The sequence below is a fragment of the Sus scrofa genome, chromosome 4, assembly GCF_054392235.1.
Source record: "Sus scrofa isolate SSC_HxYL_T2T_F1_AM1 chromosome 4, Sscrofa_HxYL_maternal_Yorkshire_Landrace_v2.0, whole genome shotgun sequence".
NCBI classification, from domain to species: Eukaryota; Metazoa; Chordata; class Mammalia; order Artiodactyla; family Suidae; genus Sus; species Sus scrofa.
The window spans coordinates 83,851,615-83,873,700 of record NC_139386.1 but is presented as its reverse complement, the minus strand read 5'-3'; the positions used below and the strand labels follow the sequence as shown (position 1 = coordinate 83,873,700).

Here is a 22,086-nt window from a genome sequence, read left to right as displayed (position 1 = left end):
AGTGCAAGCACGAAATGAAGGCTAAAGCAGACCTGTGAATAGATGGGTACGTGTTGAAGGCATGCCCCAGCACAGAGTCAATCTGCAAAGATTAATAGAGTTTTGTTTTGTTTTGCTTTGTTTTTAGGCTTTGAAATTCAAGGTAATCTGTCAAAACACTAGCTGAAAGCAAGCTAAAGGAACAAAGCCCTCAGTGACCACACAGGGCAGAATTAAAATCTTTGAAAAAAATAGTTTGATAAAGTCACTGCTCCAATGAATGACTATAGCCTTTAAATCAAAAGAGATGAACCCTGGGAAAGGAGGAGAACTTGATTTCCAGAGAAGCCAACCAATTATAATACTCAAATATCTAGTTTTCAACAAGAAATTACAACATACAAAGAAAAAGAGAAGTGTGGCTCACTGAAAAGAATAAAATAAATGAACACAAATCATCCCTAAGGATGTCCAGATATTCAAATTACTACACAAAGATTTAACTCATCTATCTTAAGTATGTTTAAAGAGCTAATAGAAACCATGGACAAGGAACTAAAGGAAACCATCTAGGAATTGTTCAAAGGAACTAAATAGAAATAATAGAAATTCTGAAACTAAAAAGTACAATAACTGAAACGAAAAATTCTCTGGAGGATCTCAACATCAGATTTGACTAGAAGAATCAGAAAACTTGAAAATAGAAGAATTAAAATGATATAATCTATGTAGCAAAAACAAAAAAAGAAAAAATAATAGTAAACAAAGCCTAAAGGAATTATGAGATACATTAAACAAACATAAGCATTATGGGAATCCAATAGAGAGAAGAGTACTGGGGAAAGAAAAGAAAGACTATTTGAAGAAATAATGTGTGAAAATTTTCCAAATAGGAGGAAAGAGATGAATTTACAAAATCAGGAAGATTAAGAAACTCCAATTAGGATAAATGTGAAGAGACCCACACTGAGGCATATTACATAATTGCTGAAAGCCAGAGACAATGAGAGAATCTTAAAAACAGCAGGAGAGAAGTGGCATTACATACAAGGAATCCTCAACTATGCTGACAGCCAATTTCTTATTAGAAACAATAGAGGACAGAGGCAATGGAATGACATATTTAAAATATGAAAGAAAACAAACTGTCAGCCAAGAATTCTATATCTAGGAAGACTATCCTTCAAAAAGGAATATAATATTCATCTCATCTGCAAATAAAGATAGTTTTAATTCTTCCTTTCTAGTGTGGACACCTGTTTTACTCCCTGTTTAATTGCTCTGGTTAGAATCTTCAATACAATATTGAATAGTGGTTGTGGAAGTGGACATCCTTGGCTTGCTCTTAATCTTAGGGGAAAACGTTTCGGTCTTTCACCATTGAGTGTGATGTTAGTTGTGTGTGTGTGTTTTTTTTTTAATAAATGTCCTTTTTATCCTTGAGAAAATTCCCTTCTATTCCATGACAGTTTGTTGGATTATGTCTTTTATCCATTTTGTTAATATCTGATTTTGAAATGAAGAGTTTAATCCACTTGCATTTAATGTAATTAAATGTAAGGAAGGAAGGACTAATTGATAAAGAAGGACTTCCTTCCTTCTGACATTTACTTATTTGTTTTCTCTGTCATAACTTTCCTCCATTATTTTCTTCCATTTTCTCCATTATTTTCTTCTTTTGTGTTTAGTTGATTTTCTCTCAGTGAATCATTTTGATTCCCTTATCATTTTCTTTCAGGTATATCTCGAATTATTTTCTTTGTGCTTATAATGGAGATTACAATTACTTTTGTAAATTTATAACAGTCTAGTTTGAATTGATACCAACTTAACTTCAGCAGAATACAAAAGTCTGCTCCTATGCATTTCTGTCCTCACTCACTTGTGCTGGTGTTGTCACAAGCCACATTTGTATACATTGGTGCAACCTCTGTGGAGAGCAGTGTGGGAAAGTTAAACTTGGAATTATCATGCGACCCCACAAATTGCTCCTATATACGCCGATATTTGAAAGCAGGTACTCAAGTACATGCACACATGTTCATAGTCGCTCTATTCACAATGGCTAAAAACTGGAAACAGATCAACTGTCCATCAATGGATAAATGGACAAATTGAGTTCATCTACACAATGACCATTATTTATCTATAAAAAAGAATGCAATATTGATACATGCTACAATGTGGATTAACCTCAGAAACATTACAGTAAGTGAATTCACACACAAGAATACTGTATGATTTCATTTATGCAAAATATGCAATAGATAAATCCATAAAGAGAGAACTCAAATTGGTGGTTTTCAGGGGCTAGGGGAAGAGAAATGGGGAGAAACTACTTCATGGGTAAGAGTTTTTACTTTAAAGTGATGATAACATGTTGCAATTAAAGGTGGTAGCTGCGCAGCACTGTGAGTGCCCTAAAGGCACTGAATTAATATGTAAAATGGTTAATTTAATGGAACCCCCATCTCTGTGCTCCTGCATGGAGCTGCCCTTCAGGCTGGGGCAGGGTAATGAAGGCGTGCCCCAGAGCAGGTGATGGGCTGCTTCTTAGATTTGACTGTTGCTTTCACCCTGAGTCTTGGTGAGATACCCTACTCTGTGCCCTGAGATCTGTGCAAAGCCCCCACCCTGCCACCGTGGGGGCTCCTCCCCATGAAGGGGGATGTAGGGAGCTGTGAGCCTGCAATGGGTCTTAACTTATCAAGCGAAATTCACCCTTTACCTAAAGGAAGAACATAACCTAAGCCAGAACTGACGCCATGGCTGGTTTGTGCAAGGTCCCCAAGTCGCTTATGACATGATCGGGGTCTCAGGTGTCCTAGAGAGGACTTCCCTCCTTTACAGATGGGGGTGCTGAGGCTCTGCCTGGATCTATAGAGACAGGCCAGGTGGTGGTTGTAAGCAGGGAGTGCCTGCTGATGGCTATGCGTTGTCTTACAGGGTGAGGAAATCCTTCTAAAATTGGTTGAGGTTCTGGTTGCACAACTCTAAGATTATACTAAAATTTATTTGCTTTTTTGTTTTTTTGGTGTATCCCAGGCATGTGGAAGTTCCAGGGCCAGGGGTTGAACCCGTGCCACAGTTGTGACAATGTTGGATGCTGAGCCACCAGGGCACTGCCGTACTAAAATTTATTGAATTGGGTACTTTAAATGGGTGGCTTGTATGTATGTGAATTATGTCTCTATCTATAGGTAGAGCTGGTCTACCTATAGATAGAGAGGCTGGGCTCACACAGGCTAATTTGTGGCATAGCGGCCCTCCAGCTCTCTTCCTCTGATTAGGAACCTCAAATGACCCTTTGTCCCCAGCAGGTGTGTCTTTTGCCCAGACCATTCTGGATAATTGCCCTGACCCCCATGTTGCTTGGCCAGGGGACCGCTTTGTTAGCCCACCCCTATAAACCAACAGATGATGCAGGTGCCACTGGGTTCCATGTTCAAAGTGGCCAATATTATGTCTAGGAGCTCCTGTTGGAGTGAAGGTGGTTGTGTATTTAGGGAACAAAATCTTCCATGACAGCCAGCAATGAAGTGTCTGTTTCTAAGGATCTCCTGATCAATGCTCTATTGGGAAAGCCCTTCTGCCATCTTGCAGGAGAGGGTCATGTGAGAACTTACCCATGAGGGGCCACTCCTCTCCTGGAAATACATAGACACACAGATGGAGGAGGTACTGGGCCCTCCTGGCAGGTGCGTTGCCCAGCAAGGAGCCGTTGGTGACTTACTGCTGGCAAAATGCTTTCGTGGAAACGGTGAAGCCACAGCATGTGGCTAATGGCCCCAAGTCCATCCTTTTCAAACTTAGCAGCTCTGCAGCGGCAGCCGCCTGGGGTGGGGGTGACCCAGGTCTTCCGGGGTGGCACTCCTCCCTCCCAGGCTCTCTGAGCGGGGCTTCAGCCTCCAGAGCTCGGTCCACAGAGTATAAAGCCAGGCAGTGATTGACTGACTCAGTAAGGAGTCCGCTTGGGGAAGACTGCCCATGTGCTTCGCTCAGGACCTTGACCTCGGGCGGGGTTCCGCACAAAGACACCTGAGATTTCCCACCACGGCCCGGACTCTGGGGTGGGGAGGCCCAGCGCATCTTGGGTGCCCTCATGTATGGCTTTGGCTGACCTGTTCACACAGAGGCTCCCTCTGTGCAGAAAGGACCCTGTCCTGGGTTCAAGACACCTTTCCTCGAGGTACTGCTTTTCTGAACAGCTGTCCGGTCCGTCTGTTCTCAGCTCTGGGTGCTGCGCTGCTCTCCTGACCCGAGCTCAGAAGTCTGTTGCTTATTTTATCTCCCCCAACAAAACAAATTTCTTCCCATTTTGGCCTATTTCCTACCAGATAGGATCTTTTGTTTTCACTTGTGGCCTCATCAGCTTCCAAGAATTTTTTCCTTCTCAGGACCTGTCGAGACACCCAGGGCTCCCAGCCTGTGGCCTGGCTCCAGCCCGAGGGCGAGGATTCCGTCCTTTTCCTTCCCCGCATTGTCCCACTTCCTGCAGACCTGCTCCCGCCGCCTGCCGTGGTCCTCCTGTGTCTGGGGCCAGCCAGCTCTCCCCGCGGCTGCACACGCCCGGGGTCTGGCGGGGGACAGACAGGAAGGCCCTTCTGGTCCCTGCCGCCTGCCCGGTCTGGCAGGAGCAGGTGGGAGAGGGTCCGAGGGGATGGCTGCTGGAACCTCTCTTGGACCACAGTGTCACCTGCCAGGTGGTAGACGCTGTGGACTTCAAGGGGATGCCCATGGGTGCCCAAGAACGTGAGGAGCCACAGCTTCATTCCTGTGCCTTTTCAAATAGAATTTCTCCCTCCCAGTCCTGCCTCCAGGCTAGGTTTCCATCCTAAACAAAACCCAATCTATTTGGGATCAAAATTCTCAAAAAAATCACCCATGGCTTCCTTCACCCACAGGACAAAGTTGGGCACCAGGCTGGCCTCCAGATCCTCTGCCGTCTGTCCATTCCTGACACCCCCCTGCCTCCCTACAGCCCCTGGCGCCCTGCTGGCAGGTCTGATGCCCCAGCCTGGCTGTGGGGTGTGCTGTCCTGGTGAGGCACCCACTGACCGGGTCACTCTGTGAGCCCTCTCCCACTGATCCAGAAAGTCCTAGACTGGTTAGTGGTATGCTGTGTGTCCTCACACCCCTAGGCAGCCTGCGGCTCTGGCTCAGACCTGGGACATGTTGAGCACAAGCAGGCAGACAAGAATGGACTGGCAGAGGCTGTGAGAGGTCTCAGTTTCACTAGCCGCACACTCTTTGGATGCCGTGGCTGGTAGTGGGGGTGACAGAGGACAGGTGACGGGCTTGTGGCTGAGTGAGGGGCAGATGCGCCATGTCTGCCTGCTGGCTCGTCCTGCACCTGAGAGCAGGTGAGGCAGCTGTGCCTGGTCCCCACTCAGAGGGATGCCACTCACCTGGTTCCCACTGACGAACTTGGAGGATGGATGCGGGCCCATGGGAGGTGTGTTTTGATGTTCAGGTTACACATCAGCAAGCAAGCTTCTCAAACTCAAAAATCACCTAAAAGGATTGTCTCCATAAACTCCATTTTGAGTGAATTCCTTGGCTCATTAATGAAGTCACTTCTCTCTGGAGACAGTCTATGCCCCTTGCTCTGGGAGAGCGGAGCAGTGGGTACTTCAGGGCTGAGGGGTCTGAGACCCGGGTGCAGCCCAGCCAGTCCTGGTGTCTCCAGGGCGGTGGCGACAGGTGCATCATTGGCATCAGGCAGAGAGGGAAGCTCACACCGGCCTTAGCCCTGTGAGGGAAGCCGACAGGCGGATTATAGAGAGAACGTACTTCTCCACGTCTCCATAGAGGGTTTCCAGGCATATTGTGGGAAGAAGGTGCACGAGGGTCAAATACATCTCAGGGATGTTAACGAGGCTTCTTTCTCACAGGGTCTCCAGCAGGGCCATGCCACGTGCCTCGTCTCCCTCGGGGACGTCTCTGCAGGCTACTGCTTGGAAGTGCTGGCGTGTTGAACCCAAGAGACTTTGCACCCAGAAGGTATGCGTGAAGGTCCCCAAATGACCACAGCCCTGTCTTGATGGCATCCCGTCCTGTCTTGAAGGCCTCATGTCCCATCCTGGTGGCCTGTGGCCACTGCAGACATGTGCACAGTCCAGGAGGACTTTAGTGCAGAGATGGGTGTGGGCCTGGCTGTGTCCGATAGGACTTTATGGAAGTGGGTGGCCATGGGTTTAGACTGTGGGTGGGCTGGTAGCTTGCTGACCCTGATTAAAACAGCATGCATGCGGGTGAAATGCACATCTTACATGCAGCACCTGTGTACAGCCTGAACCTGTAGTGAGGACTTGATGCGTTAGAGTGGATGACGGGAAAACTAGGTAAAGAGGGGAGAAGAGCGCTTTGGCAGATGGAGGGATTAGGCTGCGGGCTGGGGGAGGATTTTGGTCATTTCTGGTCTGAGGATAACGGAGAGCATCTTGGGGAAGCACAGGTGTTGGCAGCCTCCCGCTGGCCATGCTGTGGATGGGGAGGGCGGGGGCTGGCAGAGGCACAGTGGCATGGAGGCGGGGGAAGTCAGGTCCCGGCGAGTCTCAGCATTGAGTTCCCGAGATCTGGGTGAGGGTGTGGAGGTGTGAGGATGTCCTCGGGGTCCTGTCTGCCTGCCCCGTGGGCGTGTCATTTCTGAGTGAGACTCAGACATGGGGGTGAGGTCTGTGTGGGGACCCTGAGTTGGGTGCCTTCTGCTTCTCCAAGGTGGCGGGGACAGGTCTGGATCTCAGGGGAGAGATGGGGCGACACCATGTGTTGGGTAGAGGTTGGCGCCTCGGGAACTGACCTGATCTTGCAGGAGGGAGTGGAGGGCGGGGGCACCTGCTGCAGCCCGTGGAGCTTGATGGGAGCGTGGCCTTGTGGGTGCCTTTGCATGCTTGGGGCTGTGTCTGAGAGGTGAACAGTTGTAATAAAGCCCCCTGTGGCCCACAAGCCCTGGAACCAGGAGGGGCGGGCCCCACATTTACTATGCAGGTGGGGGCTGTGAGTGTCACAGAGCTGGTGGGACTTGTTCCGGGAGTGGGGGTGGTGGTGCTGCAGCTGAAGGACCATGGAGAGGAGGGAGCTAGGAGGACATGGGGTGGGGGCACAGCAAACAAGGACATGGGGTGAGTGGTGGAGATTTGCACTGATTCTCTGGGACCCCCACCTGTAGCTCCAAAATCTTCAGTAAAGCCTTGTCACTGCTGGTGTGTAGGTGTGTGTGTGAAAGTCTGGGGAAGATGTGGCTGATAAAATATGTGTAGAACAAGAATTCAGAGCCAGCAGGAAATGGGAGGCAGGGATGACCCTGAAAAGTAGGTTTCCTGAATGTTTGTTTGCAGAAAATTCATGGACATCTCCACATTTTCGACAAGTTTCAGCACAGAGGGAAATGTTATCTAGATCCTGAGGGGCTGGGAGTCTGGATTAGCATGACTGTGGTTTGCAAGGATACATGACAATTCTTTTTGTTGCCATCGCTCCCCACTGAGGTGCGTGCTGCTTGACTAGTTCCTTGCCGAACCTCCTTGCACTCAGAGCCGTGCCTGGTACTCAGAACAGTGGGGAGAAACACAGGTTATTATCATCATTTTATAGATCCGGAAACTGAGGTTTAGAAAGCTGAAAGCATATGCCAAGTGTCTAGAATTTTAATTTCTAGCTTAGACCTAATTTAGTTATTCAGATTCTAAGGGGGTGGGTGGGGGCACAGCCTTGGTGCCCCCTGATGCTGGGTGTTGCCTGCAAGGCCAGGTTCCCTGTGTAAGGCTGGCAGTGGGGGGAGGCTGCCCTCTGACCTTTGGTTCCATGGCTCTGACTGCAGCCTCTACTCAGGGGACTCACCCCTCCCTGAGCCCCCTCCCTGACTGGCCCCTCACTTCCCACCATCCTACCTGCCCAAAGCCTGAGCCCAGGTGCCAGTAAAAGACTGAAACGTCACACCCGTGTGGCTGAAATCCCCCACCCTCACTTCTACAATAGCTCTTATTAGAAAAATACTTCTGACATACATTTTGGGGAGGTTTGGCCTTTTGGGGTCAAGCCCAGTTACCGTGGGTTTTTATGAGAGTGACAGGGAGAAAGGCGCTGGCTGGGATACATAGAAGGTGAAAGGTGGGATGGCTCACCCCACCCACGGAGGTTGCTGGGACCCCTTGGGGGCTCCGTCTGGTGGCTCTGTCCTCACACCGGGGTCTAAATTCTGACCTGCTTGCAGGCTCTTCCCTCCTGTAGGATTCCCCCCCCCCCGGGGGGGGCGGGGAGGGGCCCTCCTGCACTTACACAGCTGGCGAGCATGCAAAAGGGCAGCGTTCTGAGTGCCCTCCAGCCAGGTCAGGTGTGGGGTGGTTCCCAGGTGGACCCCTGAGGTATTGGGTCTGCAGGGTGGAGCTGCCTGGGATAGCGGGGAGCCTGTGCGTGGGAAGACAAGGACCACCAAAAACAATGGTACTTGCCTAAAAACAGGAACCACGGTGAGACACATGCCACCATCCACGTACATAAACCTGTATGTACATACAGGTGCATAAACCACAAATGCACTTTTAAAGAACACATCCAAATAAGAAGAATCCATTTTCAAGACTCTGTCTTTGGGCGAAAGGGACTGGGGATGGGGCAGGGCATACAGTGGCATTTAATAATTACAGCTGATGGGGCTTGAGGGGCCCAAGGATGCCAACTTGCCAAGAATAGGAACATGACTGACCCCACCCTCCGCACCAGATGCTTGAAAAACTCGTCCAGACTCTTCCCCTGAGAGTCTAATCCCTGTAACAGGTGCAAGTGAGGGTGTGAGAAATCAGGGCCCTGGTGGCTGTGGGTGAGACAGCTGCCATGGAAACAGTGGAGGGGGGTCCTTAAAAAGCTGGAAGCGGAAGCAGCACTTTGGGAACCCAGCCATCCCACTTCCGGTGTTCACCCCAGGACAGGCAGCAGGGTCTACCCAGAGGCTCGCACCCACAGCAGCCAAGGTGGGAGGAGCGAATGGACATGGACAGGTGGTGAACACGGTCGGTGGGGTGTCATTCAGCCTGCAAAGGACAGGGATTCTGCCTGTCCCTGTGGCGCCGGACCCCAGGGGCCTAAGTGCATAAGCCAGACACGAAGAATCAAGCACTGTGTGATTCCTTTTGGAGGCGGTCCCGAGAGATGCCCAGCGCAGAGCCAGGGAGTGGAGTGGGTGAGGGGCGGGGGAGGGAGGGTGTGTGGTGGGGACAGGGCTTCAGGGGCAAGATGGGCAGAGAGGTGGAGATGGAGGCGGTGATGCCTGCATAACAAACTCCACACACTCTTGGCCACGGGGCTGCACACTTAACCTGGTTAAAACTGTAAGTTTTGTGTTTAAACAAACCAAAAGCCTCCTCTCACGTGCCCTCCTGCTCTGGTGAACGAGGTGTGGTCATGGCTCCTGCAGACGCCTTGCCACCCTCCAGCACCCTGTGCCTGGAGGTCCCTCTGCGGGAAACACTCCTGTTCTGTGTCTCCTGGCAGCTCGCTCAGGTCTGAGTGTGGATTCTGCTTCCTCTGCCCGGCCCTGCCTCCACCCGCACACCACCCTGAGCCCTGCTGTGTAGACAGCCCTTCCTCTCCACTCACCTGAGGACTGCTTTAGGACCCCAGCCTCCCCTCCCCCTCCCCTGGGACCCCTGGCGGGGGTCCATAGGCGCCCTCCATCAAAGGGATGTTTTATTTTCTGAGGAAGAGCCAGTGTTCAGCTGTTGAGGATGATAATAGGCATGCTTTTTGATAAATTCTTGGGGGAGAAATAATTTTGGCTATGTCTTTTTATCTTGGAATTTCTTTTGAAAACTGCCTCTTTGGCTGGCCCTGCTCCTGGGAGTGGGGGGAGCATTTTACATCTGTCTGCTCTGCGCAGTTTTCCACCCGGTGGGTGACTTATAAAGAGCCACAGCCTTTGGGGCCTCCTCCACGGCGGGCTCTCCCTCGCTGCCCTGGGGAGGGACCGGCCTGGGACGGAAGATGAGGAGAGTCGAGAGGAAGCCGTGGTTTGAATTCACAGGAGCCCAGGCCAGGGTCCCTGCCTTTGCAGAGTGTGTCCTGTGCATGGGGAGATGGCCAGGCCAGGGGCCGGGGCCTGTGCCCCCTGCGTCCAAAGGGCTCTGCTGCAACATCCTGGTTTCCAGGCTGGGCACTGACTGTCGCCACGGCCACACCTCTGGGTGAATCCTAGAGATGCATGTGTGGAGGGGGCTGGGGGCCACCCTCCCTGCCTTCTGGTGGCATGTGGCCTGTGCCTGCCTTTCCTAAGACCCTGCGCCTGTGTGAAGTGACGCTGTTCGCGCTGCCTGCATTCACCTGTCACTCGCCGTGGCCCTGGTGGCTGGGGACCCGGAACCAAGCCGCAGTTCCAGGGTGGGCAGCCTGGGCAGGGCCTCGCCTGGCCTCACCTCTGCGGCCAGAGCAGCTAGGACGGGCCCTGCTGGCCGCGGGAGGTCTCCACCCTCCGCAAAGCTGGGCCGTTTGCTGAACACACAGTGACTGCCGATTGCCAGGCCTGGCAGTTTTTGAAAGAAGACTTTCTTTCCATTTTGGCAGCTTGTCTCTTTAAAGACACTGCTCTCTTTTTATTGGATGGGGAGTCATTTCACAAATAACGCTTTTGCTTTAGCCACGAGACGCCGCACCCCTACCGCCCCCCTCTCCCAGGAGTCTCCCCTCTTAGCTGCTTGCCCTTGGCCTTGGTGTTAATTGTCACAAGGTCAAAGTATAAACTGTTGAGGGGACCCTGGCCTTGTAGGGATTTGACTGAGGATCAGAAACATATTGCAGTGAGGTGAAAACACCAGGGCCTGAGCACCGGGGGCCGAGCGTTGTGGGCGCCGTCTGTGCTGCGGTGTGGCTGGCGCCTGGGCTGTGCTTGGCAGCCAACCTCGGGCTCTGTTTCCCTTGGGGGGTGGGAGGCTGTGGGGGTGGGGGTGGCCCTTCGCCTCTTGATTTATACTCGGTTGGGGAGTCGGTTCCGTGTTTCTCTGGCTGGAATGCCTCTGACGTGCCATTTCAACACGAGGCCATCAGCTGGCCCTTGGTGGAATGTCCCCAGGGACTCGACCACCCCCAGTCGGGTCACTTGTTCAACAGAATTCCAAGCGCCTTCTCCAACATCTGCGTTCTATTAATACCTTCGAACATTTCCACCAGCTTTTGGGAAGCAGGAGATGCTTGGCGAGGGGTTCAGCCCCAAACCCCAGGGTGTTTCTGACTCTTTTCCTTGTGCTTCTTTGTGCTCTGTGGGTGCCTGCCCCCTCCCCACTGGGCCCCCTGTCCGGGCTGTCACATGGTGGATATTGACCTCCAGGTGAACCCCAGGGTCAGCGGAGGACTTCAGTGGACGGTGCGCCTGAGAGCACCCCCCCCCTCTGGCTGCACTTGCTGGGCGGTGGGAGCTCTTGCCTTCTGAGACCCATGAAGGCCTCTAGGCTGAGGATCCTGGCCCGCCGAGCGCTCAAGGTGGGGAGGGAGGGAGAGAGAAAGGGAGGAAGAGCCTTGAAGAGACGAGCAGTGAAGCGATGGAAGAAAGGAGCGTTTCCTGAAGAAAAGCAAAACCTGCCTCTCACATCTGGTCAAATGGAAATAAACTTACATCACTGAAAAGTCAGAGTGTGTGGTGTCTGGGGCCTGACTTCAGGGCGCGTCAGGGTGCAGGGTCCTGGGTGGGATGTTGGGGGAGAAATGCTTGAATCTGTGAATCCCATGAAGTGAATTAATCCACAGAGCCCTTTGAGGACTGTCACTGTGCATAGACACAAGCCAGGAGCGAAGGCCCTGCGGGACCCGGTTTCTAGGAGCACACAGGCCCGGCCCCAACTGAGTCAGGCTGCCCACCCAGCGTGTCCCAAAACCCATCCGTGATCGCCGTCAAGGGTGGAAAGTGAGTCTCTGCCTCTGAAAAGGATTGGGAGAAGTTCTGCCCCGAGTGAGCTTCAGCGCTTGCAGTTCCAGAGCTCAGGGTTAGATGGAGAATTATAAGTCCCGGTAGAAACGTGGAGCAGAATGTTTGGTGGTTCAGAGGAACAGCCAGGCTGGGGCGAGGTGCTTCCTGGATTGTGGCTCTGGGACAGCCCTGCCTGGTCTCAGACAGCCTGCCGCCTGCTCCACACCTGCCACCCAGAAATCACCTGTGAGCAGGTGCCTCGAACCCCTGGTGTCATGGATTTGTATCTTCGCTCCCTTTGTCAAAATTGTGCAAAGTTGCTTGGAAGACAAATAAACAGAAACAACAGCTAAGTGGGCCAGGATCCTGAGCTGGGGAAGTTCCTGGGCTCCTGCGTTTGCTGGACAGAGGGGGAGGCCCACTGGGAGCAGCCCACACCCTGCCGTCCAGGCCCTGCTTCCCCACAGCTGCCTCAATGCCTCACACCTGAGGACTGAACTGGCCTGGGTCTGCGGGCTGGATGCCCCTGGGTTCAGGCAGAGGCTCAGCACCGTGCTCCCCCCTCAGCTCACGTCCTCCAGACCCGAGGCGCTGATGCCCTCATCTGCAGCTTGGGCTCCTGGAGCTGTGGTCATGCAAGTGGCGGAGAAGCAGTGAGACCCACCCCTCGTGGGCTTCCTGGGCCCTAGTATGCAGGGGGGCCCTGCCCAGACTTGGGTCCCCATACTGGGGAAAACATGGCAAATCCACAAAACTGAGAGGCAGCTTGTGCTCGTCGGCAAATGGACGAATTCTGAGCAGGATTCCTACAAAGCTGTGTTGGTACAGAGGTGGCCCGTTTCTTTGCTGTGTGGTGTCTGCCCCCTGAGGCTCTGCCTGCAAAATGTAGGTTGGGGTCCCGGCCGAGGAGCTCCCTGGGCTGAAGCCCCTGGTGTCTCTCCTGTTAGCAGTGGGGGGTGAGCGAAAATGAGCAGCAACAGCCGCTTCGGGTGTGGCCCGACCAATTCGCAGCCCCGTGTCGTGCCCACTTCACTGGCCCGGAAACCGAGGTTCAAAAAGGCAGGCAGGCTCCTTGCAGGCACGGGGGGTTTCAGAAGGAGACCCCCACCCAAGACCAACAATTCTTGATTGGTTTGCCACATGGAAAAAACACACGCGGGAATTCAGGTTTGTCTTGCATTTTGCTGCTTGGGAGAAGCAGGCCGTTCCTCCTTCCTGCCCTGTGATTTCTCTGTCCCAGGCACCTGGGCCTCTCTGTCCCAGCGGGGAGGGCTCATCCCAGCCCTGCAGGCTGTGAAGGGACCTGCAGCCTCCCTCTGTGAAGGTGACAGTGACACGTGGCTCAGAGCTCTGCTCCTGGCCGGGGTGGGGCTGTGGGGTTGGACGAAGATCCCTCATTAGCGGGTTGACTGGTTTCTGGTCACTAAGTGAAACCATTTCACTAGTTTTAAGGTCCAGGGGAGTGTCCTGTGGGTCCCTTAAATATTACTTTCTGCCACCTCTGATGGAGCGCAGTGGGTTCTTTCACCTCGGCTGCATAGGGTTCTCCGTTGATTGTGGTCAGGTCCCAGGAGCTGAGCTCTGCTTGGCCAGGGCCTGGCAGGCATGACCTTCCTCCCCGGCCCACCCTGCCGCCCTGAAGAGCTGGCGTCCTCGTCTTCGTGGAGGCTGCTGGGTGGGGCGGGTGGCTTGGTCCAGCAGGCAGCCGTCCTGCAGGAACCTATTAATAGCCCTCATTTCCAGTATGTTCCCCGCAAAGCCAAGCCTCATTTTAGCAGCTCCCTGTTACTCACAATTCTAGGAAAAGTTCCCTTTGAGTGTCTTCCTGCCAGAGGCTGGTTCCTGTGTGCGGGGGCATGTCCCCTCCTCTAGCTACTCCCGCAGGGGACGGGCTGTCAGTGAGCTGAACCTGCACCTGCACCGGGGAGGGGGCCATGCCCGCGCTGCCCAGGGCACAGGACGCTCTCTCCTCCACCCCTCAGCACACCGTTAGGCACATCCAGAAACCAGCCCTGCTCCTGCCTGGAAGCCCTGCCCCTGGCTCCCTCACCTGCTCCCCACGTGATAAATGCAGGCTCTCAGCACAAACCAGGCCATGTCCCAGTCAGATCAGCAGCTCCCAGGGCCTGCCGTCTGGTGGGGCAAGGGTGACCTCCGAGCCTGTGCCTGCCCACCCCTCCCCTTTCGTGCCTATCATGCTCTCCTGCCGTTCCTGCTGCAGCATTTACTGCATGCGGTTCCCTCCACCTAGAAAGCCACCCACCCCCCACCCCGGACGTGGTCCTTATTTGGCTCTGGTCACTCTTCTCTGCCTGCTAAGCCTTGGCTTCCTCTTGAGTCAGTTGCTGTGACCCCTGCCCCGCCTCCTATGGTTGAGTGAGGTCATTTCCTTGCGTTGTTTAGCTCAGTCCAGGCACATGGTAAACGCTCAACAAAAGTTGGCTGTAGCCTGTTTGGAGGACCTGCACCTAAAGCCACTTTGAAAGATCTGAAGAATGATAAGCAAGTTTCAAGGTACAAAGAAAAATCATAGTTGGAATTAATCAATTATTTCTCATTGTAGAAAAAATGGAGTTGCCTAGTAAAATGCCAGTTATCCGGAATCAATGAATAAACTCTTCTAGGAAAGTGAGTTTTCGGAAGGTGGAGATTTTAACTCTTTATATAGCAACTTTAAAATTTGCCCACTTTTTGGTGACAACCGTTTTGAAATATACTATCCAATTTCCTGCCTTCTTATGCCAAGTTGCCAGTATAATCCCTCAGTTTCCCTCTGTCTGGGTGGTCTTTCCTGCTCTGGGTTTGGATGGGGGTCGGATAGAGGGCAGACTTGCTGGAAGTTTCCCTGTTTTTCTGTGACGTGAGCACCTCCTGGCTGCTCTGGGCTGCTGGGGGGGCCCACGCTGGTGCCTGCACCTCCCCTGGGTGAAGCAGACATGTCCAGCTGCTCCCCACACTGAGGAGCACACAGCAGGGGTCTGCGGAGATGGGAGACCTGTTGATAGCCTCTGGGGGACTGCAGACATTTGGGAGATGTTAGAACACAGATCTCTGGGCCACTGAAGTTTTACTTTCCTCTCTCACAGCATTTTAACCTTTTATTTTCCAACTTTATCTTCACAAATCCTTGGGAGGTTCACTAAAGCTTCACTAAACGCTCTGTGCTCTTAATGGATCTCAGGGTCTTTGTGGGCAACAGGGATGTTCTGTGGCTGGAAGCAAGGAATAAAGTCAGGACTCGAGGTGTTTCTGTGCCAGTGTTTCAGTTGCCAATGGCAGGGGCTCTGTAGGTCAGAAGAGCAGTTATGCTGCCTCAGATGCCCAAAAGATTTGGCAGAAGCGAGAGAGGTGTGAGAGGCTCAGATGCTTCCTCCAAATTCGCACTGGGGGGTAAACCCCAGGGCAGAACGGGGCTCCTCCTTGCCTGGGGCTCTCTCTGCTCCCATATTGTTCAAACTCAAGGAATGTTCAGACAAAGCTGTGAGACCAGCACCAACACTGTGCTTAAAATATGGTCACAAATATAATCATTGCAGTTTCTGCATGTGTTTGATTTTCTGTCTCTAGATTTTCTGCCCCAGCAAGTAACTGATAATTAAGTATTAAATTCTAAAGCAGGAGGGCCTGGCCCTTGATGGTGGGCTGGGGCTTCCTGAGCTTGGCTCCTGCCTAGACTCACCGGAGCTGCAGCTCCATGGAGTAATGCCCTCTGACAAGTCCCAAGAACTGGCTGAACGACTCCTCCACAGCAAAGGGTGAATGGACCACATCCAGGAGAAGCAGAAACCTCACATCTGACAGTAACTGAGAATCAGGAGGCTCTCCTGAATCTGCAGCGTCTCTGAGAGGAGTAAGGGCTTACTTACACATCAGGCACACTGAGCCCTAGGACCTGCACCACAGAGACAAACCCTGAAGAAAGCCAATAGGGCTTTTGTCCAGGAGACATGAAGGGCTGTAGGGAGCAGAGGCACCACTCCCAAAGGGCTCATGCAGACTCACTCACCCTGTTTCAAAAGTGCCCAGACCTTACATGAAGGGGATTGCTCATCTCTCCAGGCCCCTCTCTAAGCATAGCAGCACCAGAGGTGCTTGCACCCTGAGCTCCCCCTCTGCACTATGAAAGCCAGAAAGTGCATCGTCCACCCTGGGATGCTCCTTAATTGCCTGATGCTGGTGGCCTGGGACTTGCATTCCTGGGTCCCATGGGACTACAGCAATCCATGAGCCTTCATTGTTCTGTCTTCTGGTTCAACCATCTTTCTTCCACTTGATTTTACCTGCTGGTGAACCTCTCCAATGAATTTTTCAGTATAGATATTCTTAAGCTCTGTGATTTCCATTTTTTAAAAAAGTATATATTTTCTGTCTCCTTTGTTTGAAAATTTCACTTTGCTCATCATTTACTGGTCTCCTGAACTTGATAAGCATCATTATGGTAGTTCTTTTGAAGGCTCCTATCAGGTAAATCACTTATCCCTGTTACATTAAGGTCTGTTTCTGGACGTTTATGTTGTTCTTTTGTTTGGAACACATTCATCTTTTCTTCATTTTCTTCAACTCTCTGTGCTGGTTTCTGGTCATTAGATAAAACAGCCACCCCTCCCAGTCTTGACAGAGTGGTCTGGTGTAGGGACTGAACTTCAGCAGTTAGCCCAGCCCAAACTCTTGGCTATCTTTCAAGCCTTTGTGCTTGTCCTAGATACTTTATTTATTTATTTTTTTAAACTTTTTAGGGCTGCACCTGCAGCATATGGAAGTTCCCAGGCTGGGGTCAAATTGGAGCTACAGCCGCCAGCCTATACCATAGCCATAGCAGTGCTGGATCCAATCTGCATCAGCAAACTTTGTCACAGCTCACAGCAACACTGGATACTAAACCCACTGAGCAAGGCCAGGGATTGAACCTGCATCCTCCTGGATACTAGTAAGGTCCATAACCTGCTGATCCACAACGGAAATTCCTTTTTTTCTGCTTTGTCTTTTTAGGGCTGCACCCACAGCATATAAAGATTCCTAGGCTAGGGGTCAAATCAGGCCACTGGCCTACACTACAGCCACAGCAATGCCAGATCTGAGCTGCATCTGTGACCTACACCACAGCTCATGGCAATGCCGGCTCCTTAACCCACTGAGCAAGGCCAAGGATCAAACCCACAACCTCATGGTTCCTAGTAGGATTCGTTTCCACTGAGCCACAATAGGAACTGCAGAACTCCTGTTTTCTTTGTTCTTAATTGCTCCCAATAGTTGAGGGTGTTCCAAGACCCATCAGTGTCCCAGTGTGTAACTGAGAACAGCATTTTGGGCTGTTCCCTCTGCGCTGCACCCAGGGACATAGCTGGGGAGGGGAGGTGGTGTGTGCCTTCTAATAACTGCTCCTTTGTTACTGCTTATGAGACTTGCAAATGGAAGCCCCACTCAGCGTCAGACCCAGGCCCTCAGGGGGCCGTCTTTGGGCAGCTGCCGCAAACACTGAGGTTTGGACATGTGTACAAACTGCTTCCAGGGAGATACTCAGGTCTTGGGGCAGGCTAGGTAGAGAGAGCAGGGAGACGCCTGCCATTTCCCTATTTCTGGAGTTCACAGTAGCCAGTCCGTAGACGAGTGCTAAATGAGAAGTTTTGTGGTCAGGCAGCAGGTGTGTGGATGAGCCTTTCAGGGAAATTCTAGGATGGGGCACTTGCTCTCATAAGCTGAGCCAGTTGGGGGACAGCTCTTGTGAGTGAGGGTATGTGCTGAGTTATTCCTCCCTTGTTTGTTAGAGTCTTGAGAATGCAGTCGTAGTGGTCTTCAGAGCTAGGCATTTTGGTGGCACATCTCTTGGTGGAAGTCTCAAAATGGGGTTTTATTTAAAAAAATTTTTTTTTTGTCTTTTTGTCTTTTCTATGGCCGCACCCATGGCATATGGAGATTCCCAGGCTAGGGGTCTAATCGGAGCTGTAGCTGCCAGCCTACACCAGAGCCACAGCAACGTGGGATCCGAGCTGTATCTGTGACCTACACCAGAGCTCACAGCAACACTGGATCCTTAACCCAATGAGCGAGGCCAGGGATTGAACCCACAACCTCATGATTCCTAGTCAGATTTGTTAACCACTGATCCACGTTGGGAACTCCTCAAAATGGGGTTTTAAATGTGGGTCCACACTCTTCCCTCCTTAGGAAGGAGCTGGGGTTACCCCCAGATGTTACAGCCAGTGCTGGGGGGTTCATGGTCACAGTTTGCCTTTCCTACCTGTCTCCTGTGGGTGTTTCTTATTCACATGATGTGTAGGGGTTGCTTGGCAAGTTTCTGTGTTTGTTTCCCAGGCGGGTGCTGTGCGCGTAGCTGTCCCTCCAGTGGGCCTGTGGGAGCAGGGACATTCAGGAGGTTCCTGTGTTGTCACCTGGGCTGAATCCTAAAATCTTCAGACTAAACCAGAGGTTACTTTTCCCTTCAAGGGGCTCACTTGGAAAGCTGATGTCCTGGGAGGCCGCCTGCTCCCTAGGCTCCACGGCCCAGTGTATGTGTGGAATGACCTGTGTGTTTTACCTCAGGGCTTTCCCTCTGCATTTTGGAGTATTTGTGGAGAAATGTAAGCCTGATGGGCCCTTTCTTTTATTTATTTATTTTTTTTTGTTTTGTCTTTTTGCCTTTTCTAGGGCTACTTCCACGGCATATGGAGGTTCCCAGGCTAGGAGTCTAATCAGAGCTGTAGCCGATGGCCTACACCACAGCCATGGCAACGTGGGATCCGTGCCGTGTCTGTGACCTACACCACAGCTCACGGCAACGCCAGATCCTTAACCCACTGAGCGAGGCCAGGGATCGAACCCACAACCTCATGGTTCCTAGTCGGATTCGTTAACCGCTGAGCCATGACGGGAACTCTGGCCCTTTTGATTTAATAATGTGAGTAGCTGACAAAGAAGGGGTGCGTGAGGGGCCAATGCTTTCTAGTCATTCCAAGCTAAGGAACGAGTGAAAGATACTAAAATAGAGGGCAAACAGGAAAACCACCTTAGATGTGAGGTTCCCGCCTCCTCTGATTTAATAATAAGTACCAAACAATTATCATTATGGGGAGTAGGGAGGTGACACTCCACAAACAGATGCCTTCTCTGGCTGGGGTCCTTTGTCCCTGAGCCATGATGGTGAGGGCAGGGCAGCTGCCCGAGCCCCTGGCCGGATTGGCCTCTCTCTGCGAAGTGCCCCTCATCAGGAAAAGACCTCTTTTTGGTCCCAGTGTCCCCACAAGGAAGATGAACTTGGGAAGCATAAGATATGCCGTGTTCCCAGGGGCTGGGGATCTGTATCCTAACCATCCTCAGGTCTTTTTTAAAAAGCTCTTTTGAAAGTGAAGGTCAGATTTGCTTTTACTTCTCATTTACTATTTTTTTTTTTTTTTTTTTTTTTTTGTCTATGAATGTGACTTTTTGAATGAAGATTCTATGTTAGGTGTAGCTGAGTGGGCCGGTCCTTAGTGTAATCTGAAGACCCAGCCTCTTTGGAAGGTGACACAACCCCCCTGCCCAGGTTTGCTTCCTCCCCCCTGTGTCTTGCTCCTTGGGTAGCGTCTAGCCCAGGCAGCTTGGGAATTCAGCTCAGCCTCCAGCCCAGCGGGACCTCATGGCCGTTCAGGGTGTTAATCATGCGGGCCGGCTGTCTGCAGTTACAGAGGAAAAGCAGAATGCAGTTGTTTCCCAAAGGGTCCTCCACTGGTCCCTGGGAAAACGGTGACCGTTCTCACCTTGAGAAATAATTATCTCTGCTTCCTGACAGTAACCCCCGCCCCCCCCACCCCCGAATCATGCTGTTGGAATTGTGGTTAAAGGGCCTGTAGAGAAAACCCTTCAAACATACCCCTTCTTTCATGGGCCTCTTCCTCTGCTGCAGGGCACCGTCCACGGCTGTAACTTTTTCAGGAGGGACAATTCATCCAATTAGTCCAATCAGATTAAGGATAAGAGACAGAATTTGCCAAAGGCATTAACAAATACTCTGTAAACCATCTGAGCCTTCCCTTTACATCAAACGTCATCTTTACATGTTTTCCAGAGTTTACAGACCCAGGGACTGGGGTCCAGGCGGGCTGCCAGGTTCGAGGCAGCAAAGGTGGGGTCTGAACCCATGGCCTGTTCACATTACCAGCTGCCCCTCAGGCAGCAACAACTTCAGGGACCCTCATCTGCTTCGTAACCTTTGTAGCTCTTGATGGGTGTCTCGCCACAACAACGCTTTTCCCGTTGTGTATTTTTTCACTTTTTCTTTGTGGGCTGTTCTCTGTGCTCCAAAGAATAAGTGCGGGCCCCCAACTAAACCGTCTTCTCTGATCTGCCAAATTGCCTGGAGGTTACATTTGCAACAGGATGCCGACAGAGCACAAGGTGCTGGAGAGGCAGTCAGCATTGCAGGGCAAACCACACTTGGGCCCAAGTTGGTGCTGTGTGAGTTCTCCTTGCTCCGATCTGGGTCTTCCATGAGGGCTTGTGTCATGCAACAGACCACGATCCCAGGCCAAGGGGTGGGGATTTGGGGAGGCTCCTTCGGGGGGACAGATGGAAGAGGGCTGAAAGGCTGGACATACCTTCTCCTCCTCCCGGGATGAGGGTCTTGGGTCAGGACTGAGGGTGGGAGGAGTGCCACCCTCTCCTGGAGGAGGGGCTGGTTCCTTGGTGATGCCACCAGCAGGGCCATGCTGGACAGACTTGTCTCTGGGGTCCATGACCACATGTGCCCCAGGCATCTGCGGAAAAGTGTGGTCTTATTGCCCCAGCCCCCTGGAGGGTGAGGCCCACAGCGGGGACCCTCTTGTCCTCTCTGACCATGGAGGATGTACACTGTCCTCCTTCAGGGTCACAGCAGGTACCTACGCCCTGCCAGCAGACACGTAGAGAAGAGAGAACACGGGCTGGGGTGCGAAGGGAGGGGCGCCTGGATGCGGCAGGGCCTCAAAGGCAGGCTGAAGGCACCCGGGGGTGGGGTGCCTAGCTGGGTTCGTGGAGTCAGGGCTGATGTGCTGCCTAGGACTTGCCTCCTGGATGCAGTGATTGGAACACCCACCGCCCGCCAGCACAGCTGCGGGCATGTAGGGTCTGCAGCTCAGAAGCCTCGTGTGTCCTATTGGAGTTTGTGAGCTGTGGCGGGCACACACTCCCGGCCTGCAGTCCTTTAAGGATCTGGGCAGACACACAGACTCCCTGGACCTCAGGGCCGGACCCCACCGCTCAGGCCCTCGGGGTGGAGCCGCTGGTCCGCTGGCTGCAGTGGCAGTGTGTAACCTGCAGTTTGCTTTGCACCCCTTTCATTTTGTTGTTTGGCCTTTACTCAAACCTAAGAAGAAGATGTTGACCTAAAAGCCAGCGTGTCTTCGTTTTTTTCCAGTACATCTTCCCGTCACTTGCAGGTGCATGTGTTCAGTGAACAAGAGCACAGGCGAGCAGAGGGCTGTGCGGGTGAATCAGGCCGTCAGGCCATGGAGGTGGCAGGACTATGTCCTGAGTGTCAGGCCCCCTGAGAGGACGTGGGAGGTGGGAGCCAGCACGCAGGGCCAGAGCCGCCGAGGTGGGTCGGGCGTGTGGGCCGGGGATTGGTCAGAGGAGCTGGGAGTGGAGTGGATGTGGGCCTGTGAGCAGGGGGGCCGGGGCTCCAGGCTCTGGCTCCTGACCTCAGGGGGGCCTGGAGGAAGACATCAGAACATGTCTGAGGAACAGATTGCAGCTTTGGAGGGGGCTGGGGTGAGTCCGGGGCACATGTGGGACAGCTGTGGGTCCGGGGGCAGTTGCCATGATGTCCTGGAGCTCAGCGTTCAGATGTCAGGGGCTGTCTCATCTTGGGTCTTCTCCATCTGGGGTTGGTAACTAAAACCACGAGTGGGCAGGCCGAGGTGTGGAGTGTGTTTTCTGATCATGTCTTCCGCGCTGAGTGACCCACACTGACTGGCCTCGTGTGCCTGTCCTGCCAGCCATCCTCGGGCGCTCTCATGGCTGCTAGGGTCTCCAAAGTCAGGAGAACCCTGTTCTGGCGGATGGATGTGCTGTGAGCTCCGCTCGCCCAGCCCGGCCTCAGTTGGGAGCCCCGCCTGGGCACGTTTCCTCACCAACTGCAGCTGCTTGGCCGTCCTTGCCCAGGGGTCTGTGTGCCGGGGGAGGCAGTAGGCCCTCCTGTCTGTGCAGCATGTGACCTGTGACCTCTGAATCTGTGTTACAACTGAGAAACAGCAGAAAACCAA

The 22,086-nt window shown here is 52.5% G+C and overlaps 1 protein-coding gene across 1 annotated transcript in view; it reads left to right on the top strand.

Moving 5' to 3' along the window:
- Positions 1-22,086, top strand: part of LOC146403900 (uncharacterized) — a 119,695-nt gene that overhangs the window by 76,575 nt on the left and 21,034 nt on the right. The window contains exon 4 of the mRNA XM_085022440.1: positions 5,874-5,982. Within this exon, the coding sequence (XP_084878566.1) occupies positions 5,874-5,982 (109 nt within the window). The remainder of the gene's footprint in view (positions 1-5,873; positions 5,983-22,086) is intronic.